This window comes from Rhincodon typus, chromosome 5 (genome assembly GCF_021869965.1).
Source record: "Rhincodon typus isolate 14 chromosome 5, sRhiTyp1.1, whole genome shotgun sequence".
NCBI classification, from domain to species: Eukaryota; Metazoa; Chordata; class Chondrichthyes; order Orectolobiformes; family Rhincodontidae; genus Rhincodon; species Rhincodon typus.
Window position 1 is genome coordinate 117,832,271 of NC_063336.1, and position 24,568 is coordinate 117,856,838.

Consider the following 24,568-nt stretch of genomic DNA (forward strand, 5'->3'; position numbering starts at 1 on the left):
GACGACCTCATCCAGTGAATGAATTTTAAAAAATTAAACTTACTACTGAAATTACCATCCAATGAAATTACAGGAAATATTTACAAGCTGCCCCACATGCACAGTCATCATTTGTGAAGATGGAAGTCAAAGTGAGGTAATCTTTCTTTAGCAAGCGAAGCAAGTTCTACAGAATTACTCATGGAATTTCATGTTTAGTTTGTAAGATGGAGAATAAAAACAAGCTACGTCCTTCAGTCATTTTCACATTTATTTTAAATAAAACTTCACAGATGCAAGTTTTTTCGCACACTAGTGTCATGGGCACAGTATAAGAAGGTGCTGCAATGAGATGTCAAAGGCATATTTTAGTGGTTTCTGATGAAAAGCAGCCGGAACCAAGTTAATTTGATCGATGTTGCATCATAAAAGCATCCCTTATTCTCATGTTTATAGCAAACTATAATAAATAAATTCTCTTAAAAGCACTATTAAACTTTAGACTCCAGACTTTTCATTCTGCAAAGCCAGTCAGATTTCCTGTGTTTAAAAGTCAGCAATTTGCACGAAACCGTGAAGAGATCTTCTGTGTCATAGGTTATCTACTAAAATCGCAGGTCTTTCAGATGTCAGCAAATGCTCCCAAGTATATCCAAGCTGTTTCAATTTTAAAAGAAACCCAAACTACATGCTGCATATAACACAAAGGCAATCAACTTGCATCATGGATTTCCGAATACTTTCAAACCAAAGTGCAAGTTATTCATTTAAGAAAAATATACAAATTAAATATATTTTATAATACAGTCTGCCAGTAATAGTGATGAATATGACAGCTTTAGCAATCTGTGATACAGAATGCAGAGAATTATTGTGATTGTGCTGTGGCTGTACAAACTTAATTGAAAATAATGTTAGTAAACAGCCTGGGTAGGGATCTCAATCACAGAGAGAAGACAGATAGGGAGAAATGGGTAATAATTATCTACACTTAGTATTCATCCTGGTCATCATCTGGGTGATTTATAATGTCATCATCTTCTGGAGGAGCAAATCCTTCCTGTCAAACAAAATCACAACAGAAAACTGATTCAGTAGCTTGAAACATACAAGTCACATTTATATAGCACTTTCAATATGATAAATGCCTCAAGATACTTCCAAAAAGCAAGATTAAACAGAATCTGACTCAGATATTTGAAAATTGACTATATTGCAATTACTGGAATGCACCTGCTGCCAATGATGTGCCATTGTGCTTTGTAAATATGTTATCACAAGATACCACACTGACACTAACAATTTTAAAGAAATATTCATTAATGAGCAAACTAAGTTCATCTCCAAAGCCATAAATGTCAATGCAAACTGATAATTTGGTTCGCTGGACCTCAGATAAAGTAATAAATGAATTAAGCAATAAATGAATTAAGCACAAGATGTCCAGGAAAAGGTGCTGAATTTCCTCTAAATTGTGGCTCCACATATATGTTTTTGACAAACAGCAAAACATATCTGGATTCAAATTTTCATAGAATTACAGGAATGTACTATGGCCATTCATTCAGTCATGTCTGTGCTGGCTCTTAAAAGAGCAATGTTGTTAGTCCCACATCCCAGTCTTTTTGTATATAATTCTGTAAGCTTCTTATCCTTGAGTCTCTATTTAATTCCCTTTTAAAATTAGTTATTGAGTCAGCCCCCACTTTCCTTTCAGGTAGGACATTCCAGAGTCTGACAACTGAGTAAAAACATTTTTCTTCACTCCTCTAGATTTTCTGCAATGATTTCAAACCTATATCTATAAACTTTGATTATTTATAGACTCACCGGAGAGAATAGGTTTTGAAAGGTTTTCCCAATTGTATCTCGAGAAGTTATATTTAGTCTGTTAAAAGAAGAACAGTCCTAACATCTCCATTCTCTTCTTAATTGAAACTCCATATCCCTTATCCTCCTCTGTATCATTAAGTTTGATTAATTCCCCCAGACTTCATTTTACCTAATTGTTATAGTTAAAATAAGAGATATGAAAAGGATTTTCTTCATCATAAAGGGTTAGATGAAGCAGAAATAAATTAGCTGGCTGCCAAATTTGGTGCTTAGAGGGAGTTGTACCACATCACAAATTAGTGTGGACTATCTATTCTCACCAACTTCAATATCAGTTGAAGTAACACTGAATGTTGGTCATAATGCAAAACAAGACAGTACACATTTAATAAAGGCATCACGATCATAAGTGGATGATTTCTTACATTTAAGATCTAAGTTATACAGGTAAAGGGCTACACTGGGAATCATAGAACTATGAAAATCAACGGGGATACATCAGTAAAATACACACACGTGGTAATGAGTTAATGCACATTTCAATTCTTTCGCTAGATCAAGGGGGCAGGTGGGCAATGCCGAGACTGGAGGGAACTAAGTGGCCAATTAAGGCTGGCAAACTCAAGTTTTCCAGAAAGTACCATCTCTAAATACTTTCTAGAGAAGAGAAAAACTTACAGTAAATAATGTACAGCTAAGAAAGATGTCATTTTGCCAACTAGTCTATGCTGGCGTTTATGCTCCACTTGAGCCTACTCATATCCCTCAAATCTTAAAATATAACCCTCTATTCTCTTCTCCATGTACGCTTGCCAAGCATTCCCTCAAATGCATTCATAGCATTTGTTCCCCTTTTTGCGAGCTCACCTTCTCTCCAATCTTTTTGTGAAGAATTTTCTCCTAAAATTTCTAATCAATGTTTTCGTGACCATCTTACACTGATTACCTTTAGTTATGCTCTACCCCATAAGATGAAACATTTTGTACATCTGACAATGCTTCAGGCATGTTTACAGCTTACCTTTCTTTCTCCTTTATTATTTTGTGGAATTTAGCCATTTCTGATGAGGCCAGCATTGCTCATGAGCTGAATGTCTTTCTTGGCCATTACAGAAGGCTATTAAGAGTCAACCACAGTGCTGTGATCTGGAGTTACATGTAGGCCAGACTGGGCAAGAATGGTAGATGTTCTTCCCCAAGGGACATTAGTGAATTTATCGAGTTTTATGACAATTGATGATAGTTCCACGGTCATCATTACTAAGCTTTTCAAATCTGGATACCACCCACATCCTCAGCACATTAGCATTGGTCTATTGGTCTGCAGATACCCAATCCAGTGACACTGTCACTTTGCCAACATCACCTCCAAAGGCTCAAGAAAGAGATTAAACAGAGTTGATGCTACAGAGGCCATAAAACTCCTAAGGTCAAAAACAGGAGACATACTTTTAACAAACAGTATGATTCAAAGACAACAAGGTGCAGAGCTGGATGAACACAGCAGGCCAAGCAGCATCATAGGAGCAGTAAGGCTGACGTTTCGGGCCTAGACCCTTCTTCAGAAATGGGGGAGGGGAAGGGGGTTCTGAAATAAATAGGGAGAGAGGGGGAGGCGGATAGAAGATGGATAGAGGAGAAGATAGGTGGAGAGGAAATAGACAGGTCAAAGAGGCGGGGATGGAGCCAGTAAAGGTGAGTGTAGGTGGGGAGGTAGGGAGGAGATAGGTCAGTCCAGGGAGGACGGACAGGTCAAGGGGGCGGGATGAGGTTAGTAGGTAGGAGATGGGGGTGCGACTTGAGGTGGGAGGAGGGGATAGGTGGGAGGAAGAACAGGTTAGGGAGGCGGGGACGAGCTGGGCTGGTTTTGGGATGCGGTAGGGGGAGGGGAGATTTTGAAGCTTGTGAAATCCACATATGATTCAAAGTTCCTTTGTAATGAGGTTGAGTACCCTATCTTCAGAGGCTCTTGCCTGACACTGGACAATCTTATTGCGTTCAAAGATGATTCTTACACCTCATCCTAAAATAATGTGTTTAATATAATGGGAATGACCAAATAACAATTTTCTTAAGAATAATGAGGTGCGACTGCCAAGGAGGAGAAAAAAAAATTGGAAAGTACAAAACAAAGTCTTCAACAAAATGCACGACCAAAAAAAACACTTTGTTCTTGAGGTAACCAAGTTAAAAAGTGTACTATTGTCTATTACAATATGAAGTGTTGAATATGAACTAAAAATATATATAAACAGCAAAGCATACTTCAGTTGCATATAGAATTTCCACAATCCTCTGAATTGCAGGGATGTTCTCACTTTCGTGTTCTTGGCAGATGAGTTCAATATCCCTTAGCTTACTGAAGTAAAAGTCTCTCTCCTTTTCAAGTCCATCTACCGTCAATTTCAATTCCATTAGCTATTAGAAATCAAAATGGAATATGTTATTAAGAACATTGCTTCATTATAACCTCATAAGCAGCTGACTTTTCAATATATATCTAATATAAATATGGAGAAACTCAAGCTGTGAATTTAGGAAGTTAAGAAATAGGTGACGTCATTCTCATGCAAACACAAAGCTAAGAGTTTTGTGGCCAGCAAGTTTCAGGAGGTGGTCATGCCACACTTCAAATGAGTGCAGGCGGAGAAGGAAAAGACGACCATGAGACAATCAAGGAAGTCCAGGCATACTCCACGTCTCTCTTTAACTGATATTAAAAGCCATGATGTGGAGGTGCTGGTGTTGGCCAAGGTCAGAAGTCACATGATACCAGGTTATAGTCCAACAGGTTTATTTGAAATCACAAGCTTTCAGAGCACTGCTCCTTCATCAGGTGAAATGTTGACTTCACCTGAAAAAGCAACGCTCTGAAAGCTTGTGATTTCAAACAGACCTGTTGGACTATAACCTGGTATCATGTGACTTCTGACCTTGATATTAAAAGAACATTGGTGAGAGTGTGGTCCTCTGAGGAGGACAGCCAGTAGCAAAACCATGCTACCACAGATGGCTAAGCTGTACCCAAGCAGAAGGATGACTGGGATAGCAACAGTGATACAGGATTCAAAAGTTAGTGTAAAATGTGTGTGTATCTGAGGCTGCCAGGACAGTATGTTAGTTCATAGGTGACATGGCAAGCATGTCATTGCAGCTACAAAGTATTCTAAGGAGAGAAGTTAGAAAGAAGAATAACATGCTGCACAGATATTAGTGTGCTTCCTACCTCCATAAAAAAGTAGGAACTACGGGATACTTTCTGGGGCCTTGTGCGAACATCAAAATAAGAGGAAACAGGCAAATGGGTGGCAGGAGAGATGGTTCAGGAGGAAGGGTGTTAGACTCCTGGAACATGCAGTGAGGGAGGTAGTAGCTGATCAGCTGGGCAGTCTGCACCTCAACAGATTCAAGACCAATGCCCTCAACAATGCAGTTTGCAAGACCTGTTGGGAGAGGATTTAAATTAATCTGACAGGTGGACGCACACACATCCTATTGAAAGGACAAGCAACTGGGCAGAGAGGTGGGGTTGCTTTGTTAGTAAGGAATGAAATTAAGTGGATAGCAAGAAGAGATAGAAAGCATAGAATCTGTGCTGGTAGAGTTGAGGAACCGCAAAGGTAGAAAAGACCTTGATGGGAGTTACGTACAGGTCTACTAACAATAGTCAGGATGTGGGGAAGAAAATAAATCAGGTGACAGAAAAGGCTTGTAAGAAAGGCACTATTACAATAATCATGGGGGACTTCAATATGGGAAATGCAGGTTGGCAGCAGATACTAAGAAAAGGAATTTGTGAAATGTCAACGAGATTTTTTTTTTGGAGCAGGGTGTGGTAGAACCCACTGGGAACAGGTAATTCTGGATTTAGTGATGTATGAAGAACCAGACTTGATTTGGGAGCTGAAGGTGAAGGAACCCCTAGAAGACAGTAATCACAATTTGATAGAATTCACGCTCAATTTGAGGCAGAAAATTGAGTATTAAAATTGAGTAAAGGTAACTTTAAAGACATGAGGGAGGAGCTGGCCAGAGTTACCTGGAAGGGAAGCCTAGCAGGGAAGACAGTGGAGCAGCAACGGCAGGAGTTTCTGGAGGTAATTCTGAATGCACAGCAGAAATTCATCCCAAGGAAGAAGAAACATACTAAGGCGAAGACGAGGCAACTGTGGCTGACAAGGGAAGTCAGGAAAAGCATAAAAGCAAAAGAAAAAGCATACAATGTGATGAAGATTAGCAGGAAGCAAGAAGATTAGGAATCTTTAAAAACCAGCAGAGGATAACTAAAAAAATGCAATAACGGGGCAGAAGATGAAATAGGAAAAATAAACTAACTAGTAATATAAAAGAGGAGTTTTTTTTAAGATATCAAAAGGTAAGAGAAAGGCAAGAGTGGACATTGGACCACTGGAAAATGAGGGTGGAGAAGCAGTGATGCGGAACAAAGAAATGGTGGAGAAACTGAACAGGTACTTTGCATTCGTTTTCAGTGGAAGACACCAGAGCATACTAGAACTTCAAGACAGTCAAGGTGAACATAGTGGTCATGGCTAAGGAGATAATGCTGGGGAAGCTGAAAGACCTGAAGATGGATAAATCACTTGGAACAGATGGATGACACAACAGAGTTCTGAAGGAGATAACTGAGGAGACTGTAGAGGTAATGGAGGTGATCTTTCAGGAATCACTAGAGTCAGGGAGGGTACCAGACATCTGGATAACCCTGCTTAAGAACGGTGGGAGGCAGAAGACAGGAAACTATCGGCTGATTGGCCTGACCTCAGTCGTTGCTAAAATTTTAGAATCTGTTATTACGGATGAGATTGCAGAATACTTGGAAATGCATGGTAAAATACAGCTGGATCAGCACAGCTTCATCAAGGGGAGGTCATACCGGACAAACCTGTTATAATTCGTTGAGGAGGTAATGAGCAAGTTTGACAAAGGACAGCCAGCTGACGTGATCTATTTGGATTTCTAGAAGGCCTTGGACAAACTGCTGCACAGGAGACTGCTAAATCAGATAGGAGCCCATGGTGGTATGGGGAAGGTACTGGCATGGATAGAGGATTGGGTGACTGGCAGAAGACAAAGAGTGGGGATAAGGTAGGGGAACTGAGTTTAAGAGCCATGAGGTTATGCTGCAGCTCTATAAAACTCCGGTTAGACACACTTGGAATATTGTGTTCAGTTCTGGTCACCTCATTATAAGAAGGATATGGAAGCTTTAGAGAGGGTGCAGAGGAGATTTACCAGGATGCTGCCTGGACTGGAGGGCAGGTCTTACGAGGAAAGGTTGAGGAAGCTAGGGCTTTTTTCATTGGAACAAGGAAGGATGAGAGGTGACTTGATAGAGGTGTACAAGATGATGAAAGGCATAGATAGAGTGGGTAGTCAGAGACTTTTTGCCAGGGTGGAAATGACTATTACGAGGGGGCATAATTTTAAGTTGATTGGAGGAAGGTATAGGGGAGATGTCAGAGGTAGATTCTTTATACAGAGTGGTGGGCGTGTGGAATGCGCTGCCAGCAGTGGTAGTGGAGTCAGATACTTTAGAGACTTTTAAGCGACTCTTGGATAGGCACATGGAGGATAGTAAAATGTAGGGTATGCAGGGTAGTTTGATCTTAGTAGGATAATAGGTCAGCACAACATCGTGGGCCAAAGGGCCCGTAATGTGCTGTACTGTTCTATGTTCTATGTTTATAAGGTGATTGTTTTCAGGATGGCAGCCCGTGACTAGTGGAGGTTCACAGGGGTCTGTGTTGGGATCACAACTATTCACGTCATATATTAATGATCTGGATGAAGGAACTGCAGGCATTGTTTCATTTTTAAACTTTGCAACAAAGATAGCTGCAGGGACAGGTAGCATTGTGGAAGCAGGAGGCTACAGAAAGACTTTGACAAGACTGGGAGAATGGATGCAGAAGAGGTAGATAGAACACAATGTGGGAAAGTGTGTGGTTATGCACTTTAGTGAGAAGAGGAGAGGTGTAGACTATTTTGTAAATGGAGAAAGGCTTTGGAAATCTGAAGCACAAAGCAACTTGGGAATCCTAATTCAGATTCTCTTAGGGTTAACAAGCAGCTTCAGTTGGCAGTAGGGAAGTCAAATGCAATGTTAGACTCATTTCAAGTGGGCTGGAACACAAGAGCAGAGATATACTGCCGAGCTTGTAACTCATCAGAACATTTTCAGAATATTGTGGGCAGTTTTGGGCCCCATATCCAAGGATAGGTGCGCTGGCTTTGGAGGGAGCCCAGAGGAGGTTTACAAGAATGATCCCAGAAATGAAGGGCTCGTCACATGGGTAGTGGTTGAGGACTCCAAATCTGTACTTGATGGCATTTAGAAGCAGGGGAAATGTGACTGAAGCTTACAGAATACTGACAGATCTGGATAGAGTGGATGTGGAGATGTTGTTTCTACTGGTTGTGGAGAGACTGGGATATAACTGCACAGTCTCAGAGTGACAGGACAACTCTTTAGAACTGAGATGTGGAGGATCGTGAATATGTAAAACTCACTGCCGCAAAGGGCTATGGAGGCTACGTCACTGAGTGTTTTTGAGACAGAGATAGATAGGTCGTTGATCAGCAAAGGGATCAAAGGTTACACAGAGAAGGCAGCAGAATGGGGTTGAGAAACATATCAGCCATCATAGAATGTGCAGCAGACTTGATGGGCCAAATGACCATAATTCTGCTTCTCAATCTCATGGTCTATAATGGAGGACCAGGCATGATCAGCTGAATAGTAGATTCCTCCTCCCTCCTCACATTTGCTATGTCTGGTATATGGTTTACATAGCTATAAACACTATATAAAGTTACAATGAATCCAGTCCTTGGATCATTTGAGTTAAGGATGAAGTTTAACTCTGCAGTGCTCAATTATACTTACATTAATTGCTGGCTGTGATAGTTTCTTTATATGAGTCAATATGTGGGGGCGTCTCTGGACCACTTTAGACATCACAACATAACCCTAGACAAAACCTAATTGGAATCAATTTCTCCTGAAAGAGAGCTTTAAAATCCATTGCCCAATACTGGACATTTTCAAATGAATTTTTGTGCTGTTCACATTTTTCATGTAAACTGAAATAAAACAATGACCCAGGTTTAAGAGCACAAATAAAGGTAAGACTTTACCAAAATTTTTGCTATGACAGTGCGTCACCAAGAGACTTGACATCACGCAGAACTAAGAGAACATGTGATGCTCACATAACAGATACCAACAAGACTTGTCAAAGTTAGGGTTTGTTCATTTCAATGTAAATACATTTTGCATGGTTTAATGTGTGTTAATCATGGCTAAACAACCTATTTTACAGGAAAGGAACTTTTAAAAGTGTACAGTCTAATTCCAGCAGATTTAAATTAGTGTTGGAAATTTCAAAAATAAAATGTATTATTCCTTGGCTTTTTACTTTTCCTGTCAAACACATCTTTCATTTCCTCTTTGTTTCACTTAGCATCTGATTTCCTATCAATCTTCTAAAGTCCAGATAGTATAAGCTTAAACTACTCAATCTTCCTACATATGACAAATCCCTGATCTCTGGCATCAATCTGGTGAACCTCCTCTGAACTGCCTCCAATGCAATTACATCCCTCCTCAAGTACGGGGACCAAAATTGTATGCAATACTCCAGGTGCAGTCTCTAATACCTTGTACAGTTGAAGCAACACTTCCCTGCTTTTATACTCTATTCCTTTACCAATTAATGCCAAAATCCCATTTGTCTTTTTTATTATCTGCATACTGGTTTTCTGCAATTCAGCATAAGGGTACCTAGATCCCACAGCACCAAAGCACTCTGAAGCTTCTCACCAGTTAAACAATAAGTTGTCCTTCTATTTCTATCAAAATGGACAACCTCACACTTATCCACGTTAAACTTCATCTGCAAAAGTTTGGACCCTTCCCCTAACCTATCCCTCCCCACTTGTAAATTTCTTACTTCTTCATTGCAACTTACTTCCCTGTTTTAGTGTCATCCACAAATTTGGCCACAGTACTTTCTACCTTTGCACTAATATAGATTGTAAATATCTTACGTACAGCTCATTTTGGTTTAAAAGACACAGTATTATTGAGGTCAAGAGGCTAAATTAATAACCTATACCTCATTCTGCAAGTACTTAACTAACATAGCATATGAACATGAGAGATTAGGGCATTAAACCCCTTGAACCTACTCCTCCATTCAACAAGATTATTGCCGATCTCTACTTTCTGCCTTCCGTAACGCTCAAATTTCTCGTAGATCAAAATTCTACTCAACTTTGAATACATTCAACGACCCAACCTCCACTATCGTTTGGGGTAGAGAATCCCAATTATTATTGCTGCTTACAGAATAAATTCCTCACACTTGTCTTAAAATAACTTGAGTACGTGTGCTCTAGATTTCCCTATGCAAAGGAACAACTCACTCAGCATCTACACTGTAATGGTTTTAAAAATGTACTGCACATTTGGGGCAAACAATCAGTTTTCTCAGATGTATTACTTAGAATCATCTGCCCTTTTAGAAAACTGAATAAATTAAGAAAAATTCCTGTCAGTACAAATTCTACATTATCAATTGGAAGAAAGAGGCTTGATTAGTCAGATGGAATTATCCATTACAAGAACACAGATACCTTGTAAACTTAAGTTTATTGTTAGTCAATTTTCTCCCCAAGAATCCAACAACTCATTTAGTGAAAGGACAAAAATAATACACAACATTATGATCAGAAACAAAAATAGAAACTGCTGGAAAAGCTCAGCAGGACTGGCAGCATCTGTGGAGAGAAATCAGAGTTAAGGTTCCAGGTTCAGTGACTCTTCCTCAGAACTGATGGCAGCTAGGAAAATGTCAGTTTATATGTAGAAGACAGGGTGGGGGAAGGGGTCAGGAGTAAATGATAGGTGGGGATAGAGCCCAAAGAGAGAGAAAAGCAGTTGGACAGACAAGGGAGTGGATAATGATCTAGCTAGGAGGGTGAATAGCTATTAATGGGGACTGATAGTGGCTAACAATGGGGGTGGTGTGTAATAGCAGACAATGTGATAAGGCGGCCTGGTTGTGGGGGTTGGAGTGAAGACATGGGAGAGTACAAGCCCTAAAGTTATTGAACATGATATTCAATCCAGAAGGCTGCAGGGTCCCCACGGGGAAAATAAGGTGTTATTCTTCCAGCTTGCACTGAGCTTTGCTGAAGCACTAAAGCAAGCCTGAGACAGAAATGTTGGCCAGGGAACAGGGTGGCAGGCAACTGGAAGTTCAGGGCCTTTTTTTGCAAAATGAACACAAGTGTACAGCAAAGTGGTCACCCGGTCTACACTTTGTTTCCCCAACGTAGAGAAGACCACACTGTGAGCAGTGAGTGGTGTAGACTAGATTGTGAGAAGTGCAGGTAAAGCACTGCTTCACCTGGAAGATATGTTTGGGCTCTTGGACACTGAGGAGGAAGGAGGCAAATGGACAGCTGTTACACCTTCTGCGGTTTCAACAGAAGGTGCCGTGAGGCTGTGGGGGGCTGCTTTTGGAGTGAAGGATGAGTGGATCAGGGTGTCACAGAGGGACAGCCCCTGCGGAAGGCTGACAAGGGAGGGGAAGGGAATGTGTGTCTGGAGGTGGCATCTCGCTGGAGGTGGCAGAAATGGTGGCTAATGATCCTCTGGGTGTGGATGCTGGTGGGATGGTAGATAAGGGCAATGGGGACCTTATCACTGTTGCAGGAGGGAAAGAGAGGGGCTGAGGGCTGAATTGCAAGATGGGTCAGACCTGGCTGAGGGCCCTGTTAACAACAGTGGTAGGGAATCTTCGGTTGAGGAAGCAAGTGGACATTTCGGAGGCTCCCTTGTCGAAGGAACAAATGCGACGGAGATGGAGGAACTAGGAGAATGGAATATAGTCTTTGCAGGAAGCAGGGTGTGAGGATGTATAGTCCAGGTAGCTGTGGGATTCGGTGGTTTATAGTGGATATTGGAGGACATCCTATCCCCAGAAATGGAAACAGAGACGTTGAGAAAGGGAAGAATCATCTTCACTCGCCACGTAAGGGTGAGAGCAGGGTGGAAATTGGAAGCAAAATCGATAAACTTTTCCAATTCTGGATGTGAGAGGGAAGCAGCACCGATGATATCACCAACAGACCAGAGAAAGAATTGTGGGTAGTGTCCGGAACAGGACTGGAACAAAGAATGTTCCACGTACCCCACAAAGAGACAGGCATAATTCGGAACCATGCACATACCAATGGCCACTCCTCTGACCTGAAGAAAGTGAGAAGAGTTTAAAAAAAAAGTTGTTCAGGGCAAGGATGAGCTTGGCCAGGCAGAGGAGGATGGTGATGAATGGAGACAGTTCAGGCCTTTGCTCCAGGAAGAAGCTGAGAGCCCTGAGATCATCCTGCTGGGGAATGGATGTGTAAAGGAACTGCACATCCATGGTAAAAGGGGTGGCAGCTGGAGCCCACCAACTGGAAATTTTGAAACTGGCACAGTGTCCAAGGAATTACAGAAGTAAGTGGGCAGGGACTGTTGTTGTCTGCCAGACTGACGTCGACATTGCAGAGGCTGAGCACCAACTCTCATGATATGTCCTCCTATCTCCCCTGGACAATGACTCCATGATGGAACATCAGGTCACTGTGTTAACCATGGTCACCAATGTCATTTTGTATGCTGATCTCATCCCTCGACTGCCTCCAAGCTGATAGTTCCCCAATCCCGCACATCTCGCTTCTACCTCCTTCCCAAGATCCACAAACAGGACTGCCTGGGCAGACCCATTAGGTCTGCGAATCTTCGGACGCTTCTAAGTTTCTATATTTCCAGTTTGCGGGTTCCAGCCACCTCCTCTTTACCATGAATGTGCAACTTCTTTACACGTCCATCCCCCACCAGGATGGTCTCAGGGCACTCCACTTCTTCCTGGAGCAAAGGCCCGAACAGTCTCCACCCACTACCATCCTCCTCTGCCTGGCCAAGCTCGTCCTCACCTTAAACAACTTTCCTTTTAACTCTTCTCATTTGCTTCAGGTCAGAGGGGTGGCCATGGGTAGTGCATGGTCCCTGTTATGCCTGTCTCTTTGTGGGGTATGTGGAATATTCCTTTTTCCAGTCCTATTCCAACCCTCATCCACAGCTCTTTCACTGACTCCTCCCTTCCCTTCCTCGATATTTGTTTCCATTTCTGGGGATAGACTGGCCACCAACATCCACTATAAGCCCACCGACTCCCACAGTTACCTGGACGATACATCCTCGCACCCTGCTTCCTGTAAAGACTTTATTTCATTCTCCCAGTTCCTCCATCTCTGTCACATTTGTTCCGATGATGCCAACCTTGACAAGGGAGCCTCCAAAATGTCCACTTTCTTCCACAATGGAGGATTCCCGAGCACTTCAGCCCTCAGCCCCTCTCTTTCCCTCCCACAACAGTAATAAGGTCCCCCTTGTTCTTACCTCCCATCCCACCAGCATCCACATCCAGAGGATCGTTAGCCGCCATTTCCGCCACCTCCAGCAAGATGCCACCTCCAGACACACATTCCCTTCCCCTCCCTTGTCACCTTCCTTGTCAGCCTTCTGCTGGGGTCGTTCTCTGTGACACCCTGATCCACTCATCCTTCACTCCCAACAGCTCTAACTTTAGGGCTTGTGCTCTCCCATGTCTTCACCCCAACCCCCACAACCAGGCCGCCTTATCACATTGTCTGCTAATACACACCACCCCCATTGTTAGCCACTATCAGTCCCCATTAATAGCTATTCACCCTCCTAGCCAGATCATTATCCACTCCCTTGTCTGTCCAACTACTTTTCTCTCTCTTTGAGCTCTATCCCCACCTATCATTTACTCCTTACCCCCTTCACCGACCGTCTTCTGCATATAAACTGACATTTTCCTAGCTATCATCAGTTCTGGGGAAGGGTCACTGGACCTGAAATGTTAATTCTTATTTATCTCCACAGATGTTGCTAGACCTGCTGAGCTTTTCCAGCAATTTTGCATTTTTGTCTGTGATTTACAGCATCCGCAGTTCTTTTAGTTTTTATATTGATCAAAGAGTTAATTAGATAACCTCCCACAAACTGAATTTTGTATCAAGGTCTCAAAAAAATGAGGGATGGCTAGGAAGTTTTAACATGAAGCATAACTTTCAATCGTTTAAGTCAATGGTCTATTTTCTTTACATTTCCAGTGTGTCTTGAATGTGCAAGACTTTTGTGTATGGAATTTTTCTCTCTTTTTCTCATTTAGGGACATTTAATAACAGGAGCTGAATGCTCATGGTTTTACTGATTAGGCAGTCTGTGTGGAATACCTTGTAGTTGGTTATCTTGTAACACTAAAATGATACAGTTTACCTGTTGATTCAGCTCTATTATCTGGGCATCAGCATCACTGGCTCCATTTCTTGCTAAGTGTTGACTTTTCCTTATACCCGTTGAGGATGGTACATTTGGTGTTCTCGTGACCTTAGGTGCTGTTGGAGATGTTCTCTGTGGCACTTAAATCAGAATTGAAAATTAAGAGATAATCTCATAACACTTTCAGACACTAATTTTGAATATTTTGTAACATATTCCCTAATAGTATCCTGGAAACTAAAATATTTCCCTACAGATCAATCTGATCAGTTTATTTTCTGAATTCAATGTGGTGTGGAAGATGAATGGTATTCAAATTCCTGTTGAGAAATGACACAGGAGTAGGTATTCCAGAAAGTGAACAAGATATGTTTTGCAGAATTTATTCAGGTTTGGTTTAAAAAAAAATCTTATTTCAATCCTTCAAGGTAACATGCACACTACAAACATCAACCAACAATTATTGCGAACAAGACAACAACTACTTTCTCTCAACATCAACTACATTACCAGCAATGAGTGCTTCACTAGACAGCCATATTAATAACCTAGCTACAACAGAAGGTTAGAGGCTGAATATTTACTGACAACAGCAATGTTGTTGACCCATAACTACCCTCTGCAATATTTTAGAGAACCAATCATTTCAAGGACAACTAGGGTTGGCCATCAAATGCTGGCCTTTTCCAGCAAAGCCCATATTCCATACAAGAATAAAGGAAACAAAAATCTGAAATTTTCAACTCCCCACACTTTTTGACCCTCTAGAAAAAGCAAATAAAATTTGACATGGAATATTTTCCACTTGTCTGGATGAACTTGGGAGGAATGGTTAGTAAGTTTGCAGATAACACCAAAAGTGGAGGTGTAGTGGATAACAAAGGAGGTTACCTCATGAGTACAACAGGATCTTGATCAGATGGGCCAATGGGCTGAGGAGTTGCAGATGTAGTTTAATTTAGATAAATGTGAGGTGCTGCATTTCGGACAGGCAAATGGACAGGACTTAAAACAAGGAGCAAAAACAAAGTTGCTGGAAAAGCTCAGCAGGTCTGGCAGCATCTGTGAAGGAAACAACAGAGTTAACGTTTCATTATACACTTAATGGTAAGGTCCTGGGAGTGAACAAAGAGGCCTTGGAGTGCAGGTTCATAGTTCCTTGAAAGTGGAGTCCCAGGTAGACATGATAATGAAGAAGGCATTTGGTATGCTTGCCTTTATTGGTCAGTGCATTGAGCATAGAAGTTGGGAGGTCATGTTATGGCTGTACAGGACATTGGCTCGGCCACTTTTGGAATACTGCGTGCAATTCAAGTCTCCCTCCTATAGGAAGGATGTTGTGAAACTAGAAAGGGCTCAGAAAAGATTACGAGGATGTTGCCAGGGTTGGAGGGTTTGAGCTACAGGGAGAGGGTGAATAGGCTGGGGCTATTTTCCTTGGAGCTTGGCGGGTTGACGGATGACCTTATAGAGATTTTATAAAATCATTAGGGGCATGGATAGATAAATAGGCAAGGTCTTTTTCCCAAGGTGGGGGAGTCCAAAACTAGAGAGCATAAGTTCAAGATGAGGGGGGAAAAAAACATAGAAGGAACCTAAGGGACAACCTTTTCACGCAGAGGGTGGTGGGTATATGGAATGAGCTGCCAGAGGAAATGGTGGTGGCAGGTAAGATTACAACATTTAAAAAGGCATCTGGATGGGTATATGAATAGGAAGGGTTTAGAGGGATATGGTCCAAATGGATGCTTACGTAAGGTTTAGGAAATAAGGAATGGAAAAGGCTCTAGAGGGATACAAGTTATCCAGGAAGGAGCTGAAGAAAGGGCTTAGGAGAGCTATAAGGGGGCATGAGAAAACCTTGGCAGATAGGATCAAGGAAAATTCCAAGGCTTTTTACACGTACGTGAGGAATAAGAGAATGACCAGAGAAAGGGTAGGGCCGAACAAGGCTTTTAAAGGGAATTTGTGCACGGAGCCTAAAGAGGTAGAAGAGATCCTTAATGAATACTTTTTTTCGGTATTCACAACTGAGAGGGACCTAGCTGTAGAGGAGGCCAGTGTGAAACAGGCTGGTAGGCTAGGGGAGGTTGCTGTTAGTAAGGAAGACGTACTAAGAATTTTGCGGAAGTTGAAGATAGATAAGTCCCCTGGGCCTGATGGGATTTATCCAAGGATTCTATGGGAAGCGAGGGAAGAGATCGCAGGTCCTTTGGCGATGATCTTTTTGTCCTCACTGTCCACCTGTGCCGGAAGATTGGAGAGGGGCAAACGTCATTCCCTTGTTCAAAAAAGGGAATAAGGATAACCCGAGAAATTACAGGCCAGTTAGTCTTACGTCAGTGGTGGGCAACTTATTGGAAAGGGCTCTGAGAGATCGGAATTATGATCACTTGGAAAGGCATGGTTTGATTCGTGATAGTCAGCATGAATTTGTGAGGGATAGATCATGCCTCACAAACCTTATTGAATTATTTGAAGAGATGACCAAACACGTGGATGAAGGTAGAGCAGTGGATGTGGTATACATGGATTTAAGTAAGGCATTTGAGAAGGTTCCCCATGGTAGGCTCATGCAGAAGGTAAGGAGGCCTGGGATAGGGGGAAATGTGGCAGATTGGATTCAGAATTGGCTGACCCTTAGAAGACAAAGGGTGGTAGTGGACGGAAAATATTCAACATGGTGCTCAGTTACGAGTGGTGTACCACAAGGTTCTGTTCTGGGTCCTCTTCTATTTGTGACTTTTGTAAATGATTTGGATGAAGGAGGAGTGGAAGGGTGGATTAGTAAATTCCCAGATGATACGAAGGTGGGTCATGTTGTGGACAGTGTGGAGGGCTGTTCTAGGTTACAAAGGGACATTTATAGGATGCAGAGCTGGGCTGAGAAGTGGCAGATGGAGTTTAACCCTGAAAAGTGTGAGGTGATTCATTTTGGAAGGAAAAAACTTGAAAGCAGAATACAGGGTTAAAGGAAAGATTCTTGGCAGTGTGGAGGAGCAGAGGGATCTTGGGGTTCATGTCCACAGTTCCCTGAAAGCTGCCACCCAGGTTGATAGAGTTGTTAAGAAGGCGTATGGTGTGTTAGCTTTCATTAATAGAGGGATTTAGTTCAAGAGCCATGGAGTTATGCTCCAGCTATACAAAAGCCTGGTTCGGCCACATCTGGAGTATTGTGTCCAGTTCTAGTCGCCTCATTACAGGAAAGATGTGGAAGCGTTGGAAAAGGTGCAGAGGAGATTTACCAGGATGTTGCCTGGAATGGAGGGAAGGCCTTACAAGGAAAGGTTGAGAGAGCTAGGGCTTTTCTCTTTAGAACGACGAAGGATGAGACATGACTTGACAGAGGTGTACAAAATGATCAGAGGTATAGGTAGAGTAGACAGCCAGAGACTTTTTCCTAGGATGGAGGTAGCTATTATGAGGGGGCATACTTTTAAAGTGAGTGGAGGTAGATATAGGGGAGACGTCAGAGGTAGGTTCTTTACTCAGAGAGTGGTCGGGGTGTGGAATGCATTGCCGGAGCGGGTAGTGGAGTTGGCCTCATTAGGGGCATTTAAGCGGCTATTAGATAGGCATATGGATGATAGTATAAGGTAGGGGTGGAGGTTAGATAGACCTTAGGATTAGGGTAAAAGTTCGGCACAACATCGTGGGCCAAAGGGCCTGTACTGTGCTGTACTGTTCTATGTTCTATGTTCTAAATGCTGGCAAGTGAGACTGAATTCATATAGGATATGTGGACAGCATGGACAAGCTAAACCAAAGGGTCTGACTCTGTGCTGTATATCTCTATGATTCAATGAGTGCACATTCAGTATCACTCAAGAAGGTCAACATTACCCAGGCATTTCATCCACCACCTTAAACACTCCACTTCCTCCACCACTCGTACACAGAGGCAGCTATGTATATTAAATAGAAACTGCACTGAGGACAAATGTGAGGTGATGCACTTTGGAATGTCAAAACTGTGTGACCTTGGTCTTGGCTCCACCCTCTGCAACTGGATACACAGCTTTCTGCCCCACAGACTGCAGTGAGGATAGGTAATTGCACCTCCTCCACAATAACGCTCAACACTGGAGCCCTCCCAAGGATGCGTCCTCAGACCCCCAACTGTACTCCTGTACACCCGTACACCCATGACTGTGTTGCCAAATTCCGAACGATTGCCGTCAACAAGTTCGCTGACGACACCAACATAGTGGGATGGATATCTAAAAATGAGGAGTCAAAATACAGAAGGGAGCTAGAGGGCTCGGTGACGTGGTGCGATGAAAACAATCTCTCTCTCAACGTCAGCAAAACTAAAGAAGTAACCATTGACTTCAAAAAGAAAGGAGGAGAACACGCCCCCATCTACATCAACAGAACTGAGGTTGAGAGAGTGGAGAGTATCAGGTTCCTCCGAGTGACGATACCGATAACTCATCCTGGACTTCCCAGTAGAAGCAAGGGTTAAGAAGGCACAACTATGACTCTTCTTCCTCAGGAGGTTCAGGAAATTTGAAATGTCCATCAGGATGCTCACCAACTTCTACAAATGCACCACTGAAAGCATACTGTCCGGGTGCATAATGGCCTGGTATGGCAACTGCTCTGACCAGGACCATAAGAAACCATAAAAGGTGGTGTGCACAGCCCAGACCATCATGGAAGTCAACCTTCCATCTGTGGACAATATTTACATGGCTCGCTGCTGCAGAAAGGCTGCCATCAAAGACCTATCGCACTACGGTAATGATATCTTACTACCTCTTCCATCAGGCAGAAGATACAGAAGCGTGAACACACGCACAAGCAGGTTTAGGAACAGCTTCTTCCCGGCTGTTATTAGACTGATGAATGAACTCTCTGGCCTCAAATAATGCTGATCTTACTAGCGTTGATCTTGCCTAGCGCACGCCCTGTGGAATGTAACCTGTATACCTCTTAGTCTTTTTGATCTGTACATCATTGCTTACTATGATCTGCCTGTACTGCTCGTAAACAAAGCTTTACACTGTACTTTGGGACACGACAATAAATCAGTCAATCAAGTACAGGTAGAAATTAAACATTGAATGGCAGAACCTTTAGGAGTATTGATAGGCACAGGAACTGAGTGTGCATGTCCACAGATTGCTGATGGTGGCAGCCCAGATGGATAAAGTAGTAAAAAAGGCTTATGGCACGCTTGCCTTCATTGGATGGGGCATTGAGTATAAGGATAGACAAGTTATTTTGCAGCTTTAAAGAACATTCATTAGTCCACACTTGGAATACTGCGTACAGTCTCGATCATCACACTACCAGAAGGATGTGGATGCTTTCGAGAGAGGGTACAGAAAATGTTTACCAGGATGTGGCCTGATATGGGGGATTTTAGGTTTTCACTGGAGCGCAGGAGGTTGAGGGGCTACCTAATAGAAGTTTAAAAGATTGTGAATGGCATGGATAGAGTGGAATGTATGAGACTTTTTCCCAGGGTGGAGGGGTCAGTTACTAGGGGACACAGGTTCAAAGTGTGACAGAGGTAAGTTTAAAAGAAATGTGCGAGGCAAGTTTTTCAAAGGGTGCTGAGTGTCTAGAACGCGTTGCCGGAGGAGGAGGTGGAAGCAAACACAATAGCAGCATTCAAGAAGCACCTAGATGAATACATGAATTTAGGGATACGGATCCTGTAAGTGATGATAGTTTTAGTATGGAAGGGCAATATGTGTTGGTGCAGGCTTGGAGGCCCAAAGGGCCAGTTCCTGTGCTGTATTGTTCTTTGTTCTTCTTTGCAGCAAATAACTAAGGCACCCTCCAAGGCCTCTATCTCCTAAAAGAATAAAAGGCAGATGCATAGGAACCACAACCTGATAGTTTCACTTGACAAAACTCCCACGCCATCCTGACCACAAATTATTTCATTGTTCCTGTGTCAAAATCCTGGACAGCAGTTCTAACAGCACTGTAGTGGTTCAAAAAACACAGACCACGGCAGTTCATGGTGGCTCACCATTGTCATCTCAGGACAATTTGGAGGGGTAATGTGTCAGATTTGTCAGAAACATCCATATCCCAACAACAAACAAAGAAAATTAAATGATTCAATTGCAAATTTGGTTCGCAAGATAGTGATGAATAATTTTTAATATTCACAATATATCCTGACTGGAATAAGTTACAGTTATACGGAGGGGTAAGAATGAAGACGTGAACAGATCGCATGTAAGGAAGCTTTTTTTTAATTATTCAATTACAGGATGTGGGCGTTTCTGGCTCGGCCAACACTTATTGCTCATCAGAGAGCAGTTCAGAGTCAACTACATTGCTGTGGATCTGGAGTCACGTGTAGGCCAGACAAGGTAAGGATGGCAGATTTCCTTCCCTGAAGGACATTAGTCATACAGATTGGTTTTTCCTGACAATGGTTTTTCAGTCATCATTTGACACTTAATTCCAGACTTTTTTAAATTTAATTTAAATTCCACCCTCTGCCACAGTCAGATTTGCACCCGGTTCCCCAGAACATTAGCTAAGTTTCTAGATTAATAGTCTACTGATAATATCACTAGGCCACTGCTTCCCCAAAGGCAAGAGAGTGACCAGAAACAATATAGGTCAGCTAGGACAAAGATTACAGATGAAAGGAACTTAATGCAAGTGATGATATGGGTAGGAAAGTTTTGAAGGTTAACTTTACCGAGAATTGAAGATGCGAGGCCTTTTAAGTACTGTCCAAGCAAAATAATTACACCCTAAAATCCATTTAAGATATTTCTACTTATTATGATTGATGGGCATAATTTCATCAATGCACTATTGTAAAAACTGATTTTTCCCCTGTTGCTTCCTTTATTCTGGTTGTTCAAGCAAAGTTCAAGGCACTCCTCTCTTCCAGATGCCTTTCTTCCTTGATCCCACTGGCAATCATTTCCAAGAATGGCCTTTGGGTCTTTCAACACATGCCATTTCTGTTGCACCTGTTTCCATTCTCTTTCCCCACATAACATCCTCCCCTTTCCTGTATAGAATAGTATTTTTTTTTTTATTTTCCTCAACATGGGTCCCCCACACTTCAATTTTTTTCTTTCTTACAATACTCCTCTTCTTTTAGTCAGTATACACCACATTTTTTGTATATAAACAATTTAATACTGATCAACAGTAGCTACATATTTGATATCAATCTTCAGCATACATTCGCTGCATGTCAGCTTAGCATTAGAAATAACAGCATTTGTCATCAGTACGCTCAGAAAAGACAAAATTCCATAATACAACAGGCAATTAGAAATTTACCTGCAGTGCCCACAGGTCGTCTTGGTTTGCTGAATATCTGATCACCTGGGTTGTGTGGTGTAAATACTTCCTGTCCTTGTCTTGCTAAAACTGGGTCATATTCCTTTCCATCATAGTTTGCATCAAAGAATTTCTTGAACCACTGAACAAATTCAAAGTTGTCTTGGAATTTTCCTTTGACTAATCTTTCTACTGGAATAATCTGAAAAGAAAAATGAGAAATAAATTTCTTGTTCAGTTTTATTTATTCTTGTTCTTCAAACTAATCTACCCTCCATATACCTTTGGGACAGGCCAAATCCATAAAGTCCTACATCTAACATTTCCAATCCATTTCCATCCAGAGACGTGTTCATTTACGCATAATTCAATTATGTTTATAAAGATGTAAATACAATTGAACAGTTATACAATTGTAAATTTTTAAAATTAATTTTGTTCTCTCAGTTCAAAACATTCTCATTAAAAGACACAAACTAGTTCAAAATTACAAAAAGAGTAATGACAAAATGCATAAAGTACTGATTCTTCAATTCACAAATGAGATCGATTGAAAACGTGTTGCTACAAAAAGGAGATGACAACAAATTAGAAAATTTGTTTCCGAAACAAAGGCCTGTAGAATTCCACATGTTCAAGTAAAAAATGGACGGCTCTGGTATTTTTCTACAAACACTGAAATATACGTGACTACATGAGTACAACAGAATCAGAGAGGGATCATATTCTAAGGGTTCATGCAAATCTTGCAGATGAATTTATTATTTTCTTCTTCCATAATTTTCTGATTGGTCTGGAATGTCATCCTATACTCACAGTAATGATACCTGCAGCACCAATGACCTGAAGATTCTTCATTTGTGAATTTATCAGATGAATAACAATGCATTGTTCAACTGAGTGAATGGAAGTAAAATGATCAAAACAGGGCAAAATCATGTATAAACTCTTCAAAAATATACCTTTTGCTTTGATTTCTAAATTGGCTAATTCTGAAAGTTCACTTGTCTTGGAAATCAATTCTCAAAAATTTAATGTTGAGATTTCCCTCTCATGAATTGCGAAAAGGTGGAACAGATACTAGTAAGTATGTTGCTAATTCAATGTTTTTTTCGAAAAGGCAAGTTAGGCATCTCATTGAGCATGTGATTAAAAATTATAAGAATTTAAGAATCAAGATTTACACGTGTGTCAAACAAATTGAGCTTCTACTGGGAATAAAAACAAAGTGCTGGTAAAACTCAGTAGGTCTGACAGCATCTGTGGAGAGAGAAACAAGAGTTCATGCTTTCTGAAGAGGAGCTGTATTAGACTTGAAGTGTTAATTCTGTTTCTCTCTTCATATGGGCTGCCAGACCTGCTATTTCCAGTATTTTGTTTTTATTTCAGATTTCCAGCATCCACAGTATTTTGCTTGTATGAGTCTTCTATCAGAGTCTTGTTAGACATAATTTAGCACTATTGCATGCCTTGGATAAGCCTGAATTAATATTCTGATATTTCATTCTGCCTGCAATTTTTTTTATAATTTGTTTGTTATTTTTCTTAGTAAGTTAATGTACAGACAGCAGCAGATAAATTTGTGCTTGATTGTGATACTGCATTTGCTTGGTATGGATATTCAGAACCTAAACAAAAGCATCAGATACAGCTGGACCAAATCATTGGCCATATTTACTTTGAATGTACAGATGCAGGAAAAATCAGATTATGAAATAGTGACACAAATACAGAGTGAGATTTATTCTTCAGTTTTAGCCTCTTGCACACCCTCAATCACTTATCCACAACTGCTGGACATCATGACTTCTGTCATTTCTGTCCCAAACTCTGCAATCCCATCTCAAATCTCTCTGGCTCTCTCTTCCTGTCAGATGCTTCCTGAAATGTCCCTCATCAGAAAGCTTTGGGACACTCTTCCTGCAATGTCCTTCCTGTGCTCTGTGTTATTTTTTTGTCTGATTACAGTGTTGTGGACAACTTTTCGTTATGGTCCTGCATTAAAGGTACTATGTACATGCACGTCCCATTCCCCTCCAACATAATATTTGGATTGACACTTACAAGGATAGGGTTAGGAGTTTAAAACAGATTGATCAGCTTTAAATCTCAGCCCCAGTCATACGGAAAAGGACAAATATGAAAACTAGGAAATATTGACTGAATTAAAATCACTGATAGGTACTAGATCAAAGCCTGAAGTTCAAATCCAAAAAGTAAATTCCATGAAAGATGATAATATGGAGGCTGTTACCAAAAAGAAGACCAAGACAGCTGGAGTGTCATAAAAGTCTGTTTCAACATCCAGTCTCATCATGTGATTCAAGAATCCATGTCACTGGCATCTAACGTCCTCTACAGTGAGCCAGAAAGTTACTTAGTTCCACGGCCAAGACAAAGTTAGAAGGCAGCCTGTTGTTATCTTTTCAACTGCAATTATACCAGTCCCATCAATGTCACCATGTTTTTTTTCTCTTGTTTTCCAAATATAATCAAGTTCTAAATAACCTTTAATAGTAGAGTTTGGGAAATAATTCAAGAAGAATAAAGAACAAAAGAACAGTACAGCACAGAAACAGGCCCTTTGGCCCTCCAAGGCTGTGCCGATCATTATGCCCTAACTAAACTAAAAAACAAACCTTCTGCCTTATTTGGTTCATATCCCTCTATTCCCTCCCTATTCATGTAACCATCCAGATGTCTCTTAAATGTTGCAAATGTGCCTGCTTCCACCACCTCCTCTGGCAGTGCATTCCAGGCTCCTACCACTCCCTGCGTGAAAAAGTTTTCTTGCACATCTCCCTTAAACTTTCCCCCTCTCACCTTGAACCTGTGCCTCCTTGTAATTGAAATTTCAACCCTGGGAAAAAGCCTCTGATATTCCACCCTATCTATGCATCTCATAATTTTGCACACCTCTATCAGGTTCCCTCTCAGCCACCGCCTTTCCAGTGAAAATAATTCTAGACTTTTTAACCTTTCTTCATAGCTAATTCTCTCAAGACCAGGCAACATCCTGGTGACAACAAGGTGCAGGGCTGGATGAACACAGCAGGCCAAGCAGCAGCATAGGAGCAGAGAGGCTGACGTTTCGGGCCTAGT

General features: G+C 41.5%; 1 protein-coding gene across 4 annotated transcripts in view; it reads right to left on the reverse strand.

Annotated features, from left to right (window-relative positions):
- Window positions 1–232: 232 nt before the first annotated feature.
- Window positions 233–24,568, reverse strand: part of mapre3b (microtubule-associated protein, RP/EB family, member 3b) — a 57,899-nt gene continuing 33,563 nt past the window's right edge. For 3 of the 4 annotated variants that reach the window (XM_048596869.1, XM_048596867.1, XM_048596868.1), the window contains exons 4-8: window positions 21,467–21,668; window positions 14,192–14,334; window positions 4,078–4,230; window positions 1,810–1,867; window positions 233–1,039 (exon numbers count right to left, since the gene is read on the reverse strand). In XM_048596869.1, coding sequence (XP_048452826.1) covers window positions 1,014–1,039; window positions 1,810–1,867; window positions 4,078–4,230; window positions 14,192–14,334; window positions 21,467–21,668 — 582 coding nt within the window. In that variant the 3' untranslated portion in view covers window positions 233–1,013. The remainder of the gene's footprint in view (window positions 1,040–1,809; window positions 1,868–4,077; window positions 4,231–14,191; window positions 14,335–21,466; window positions 21,669–24,568) is intronic. The other variant, XM_020512653.2, reaches the window with a different exon arrangement.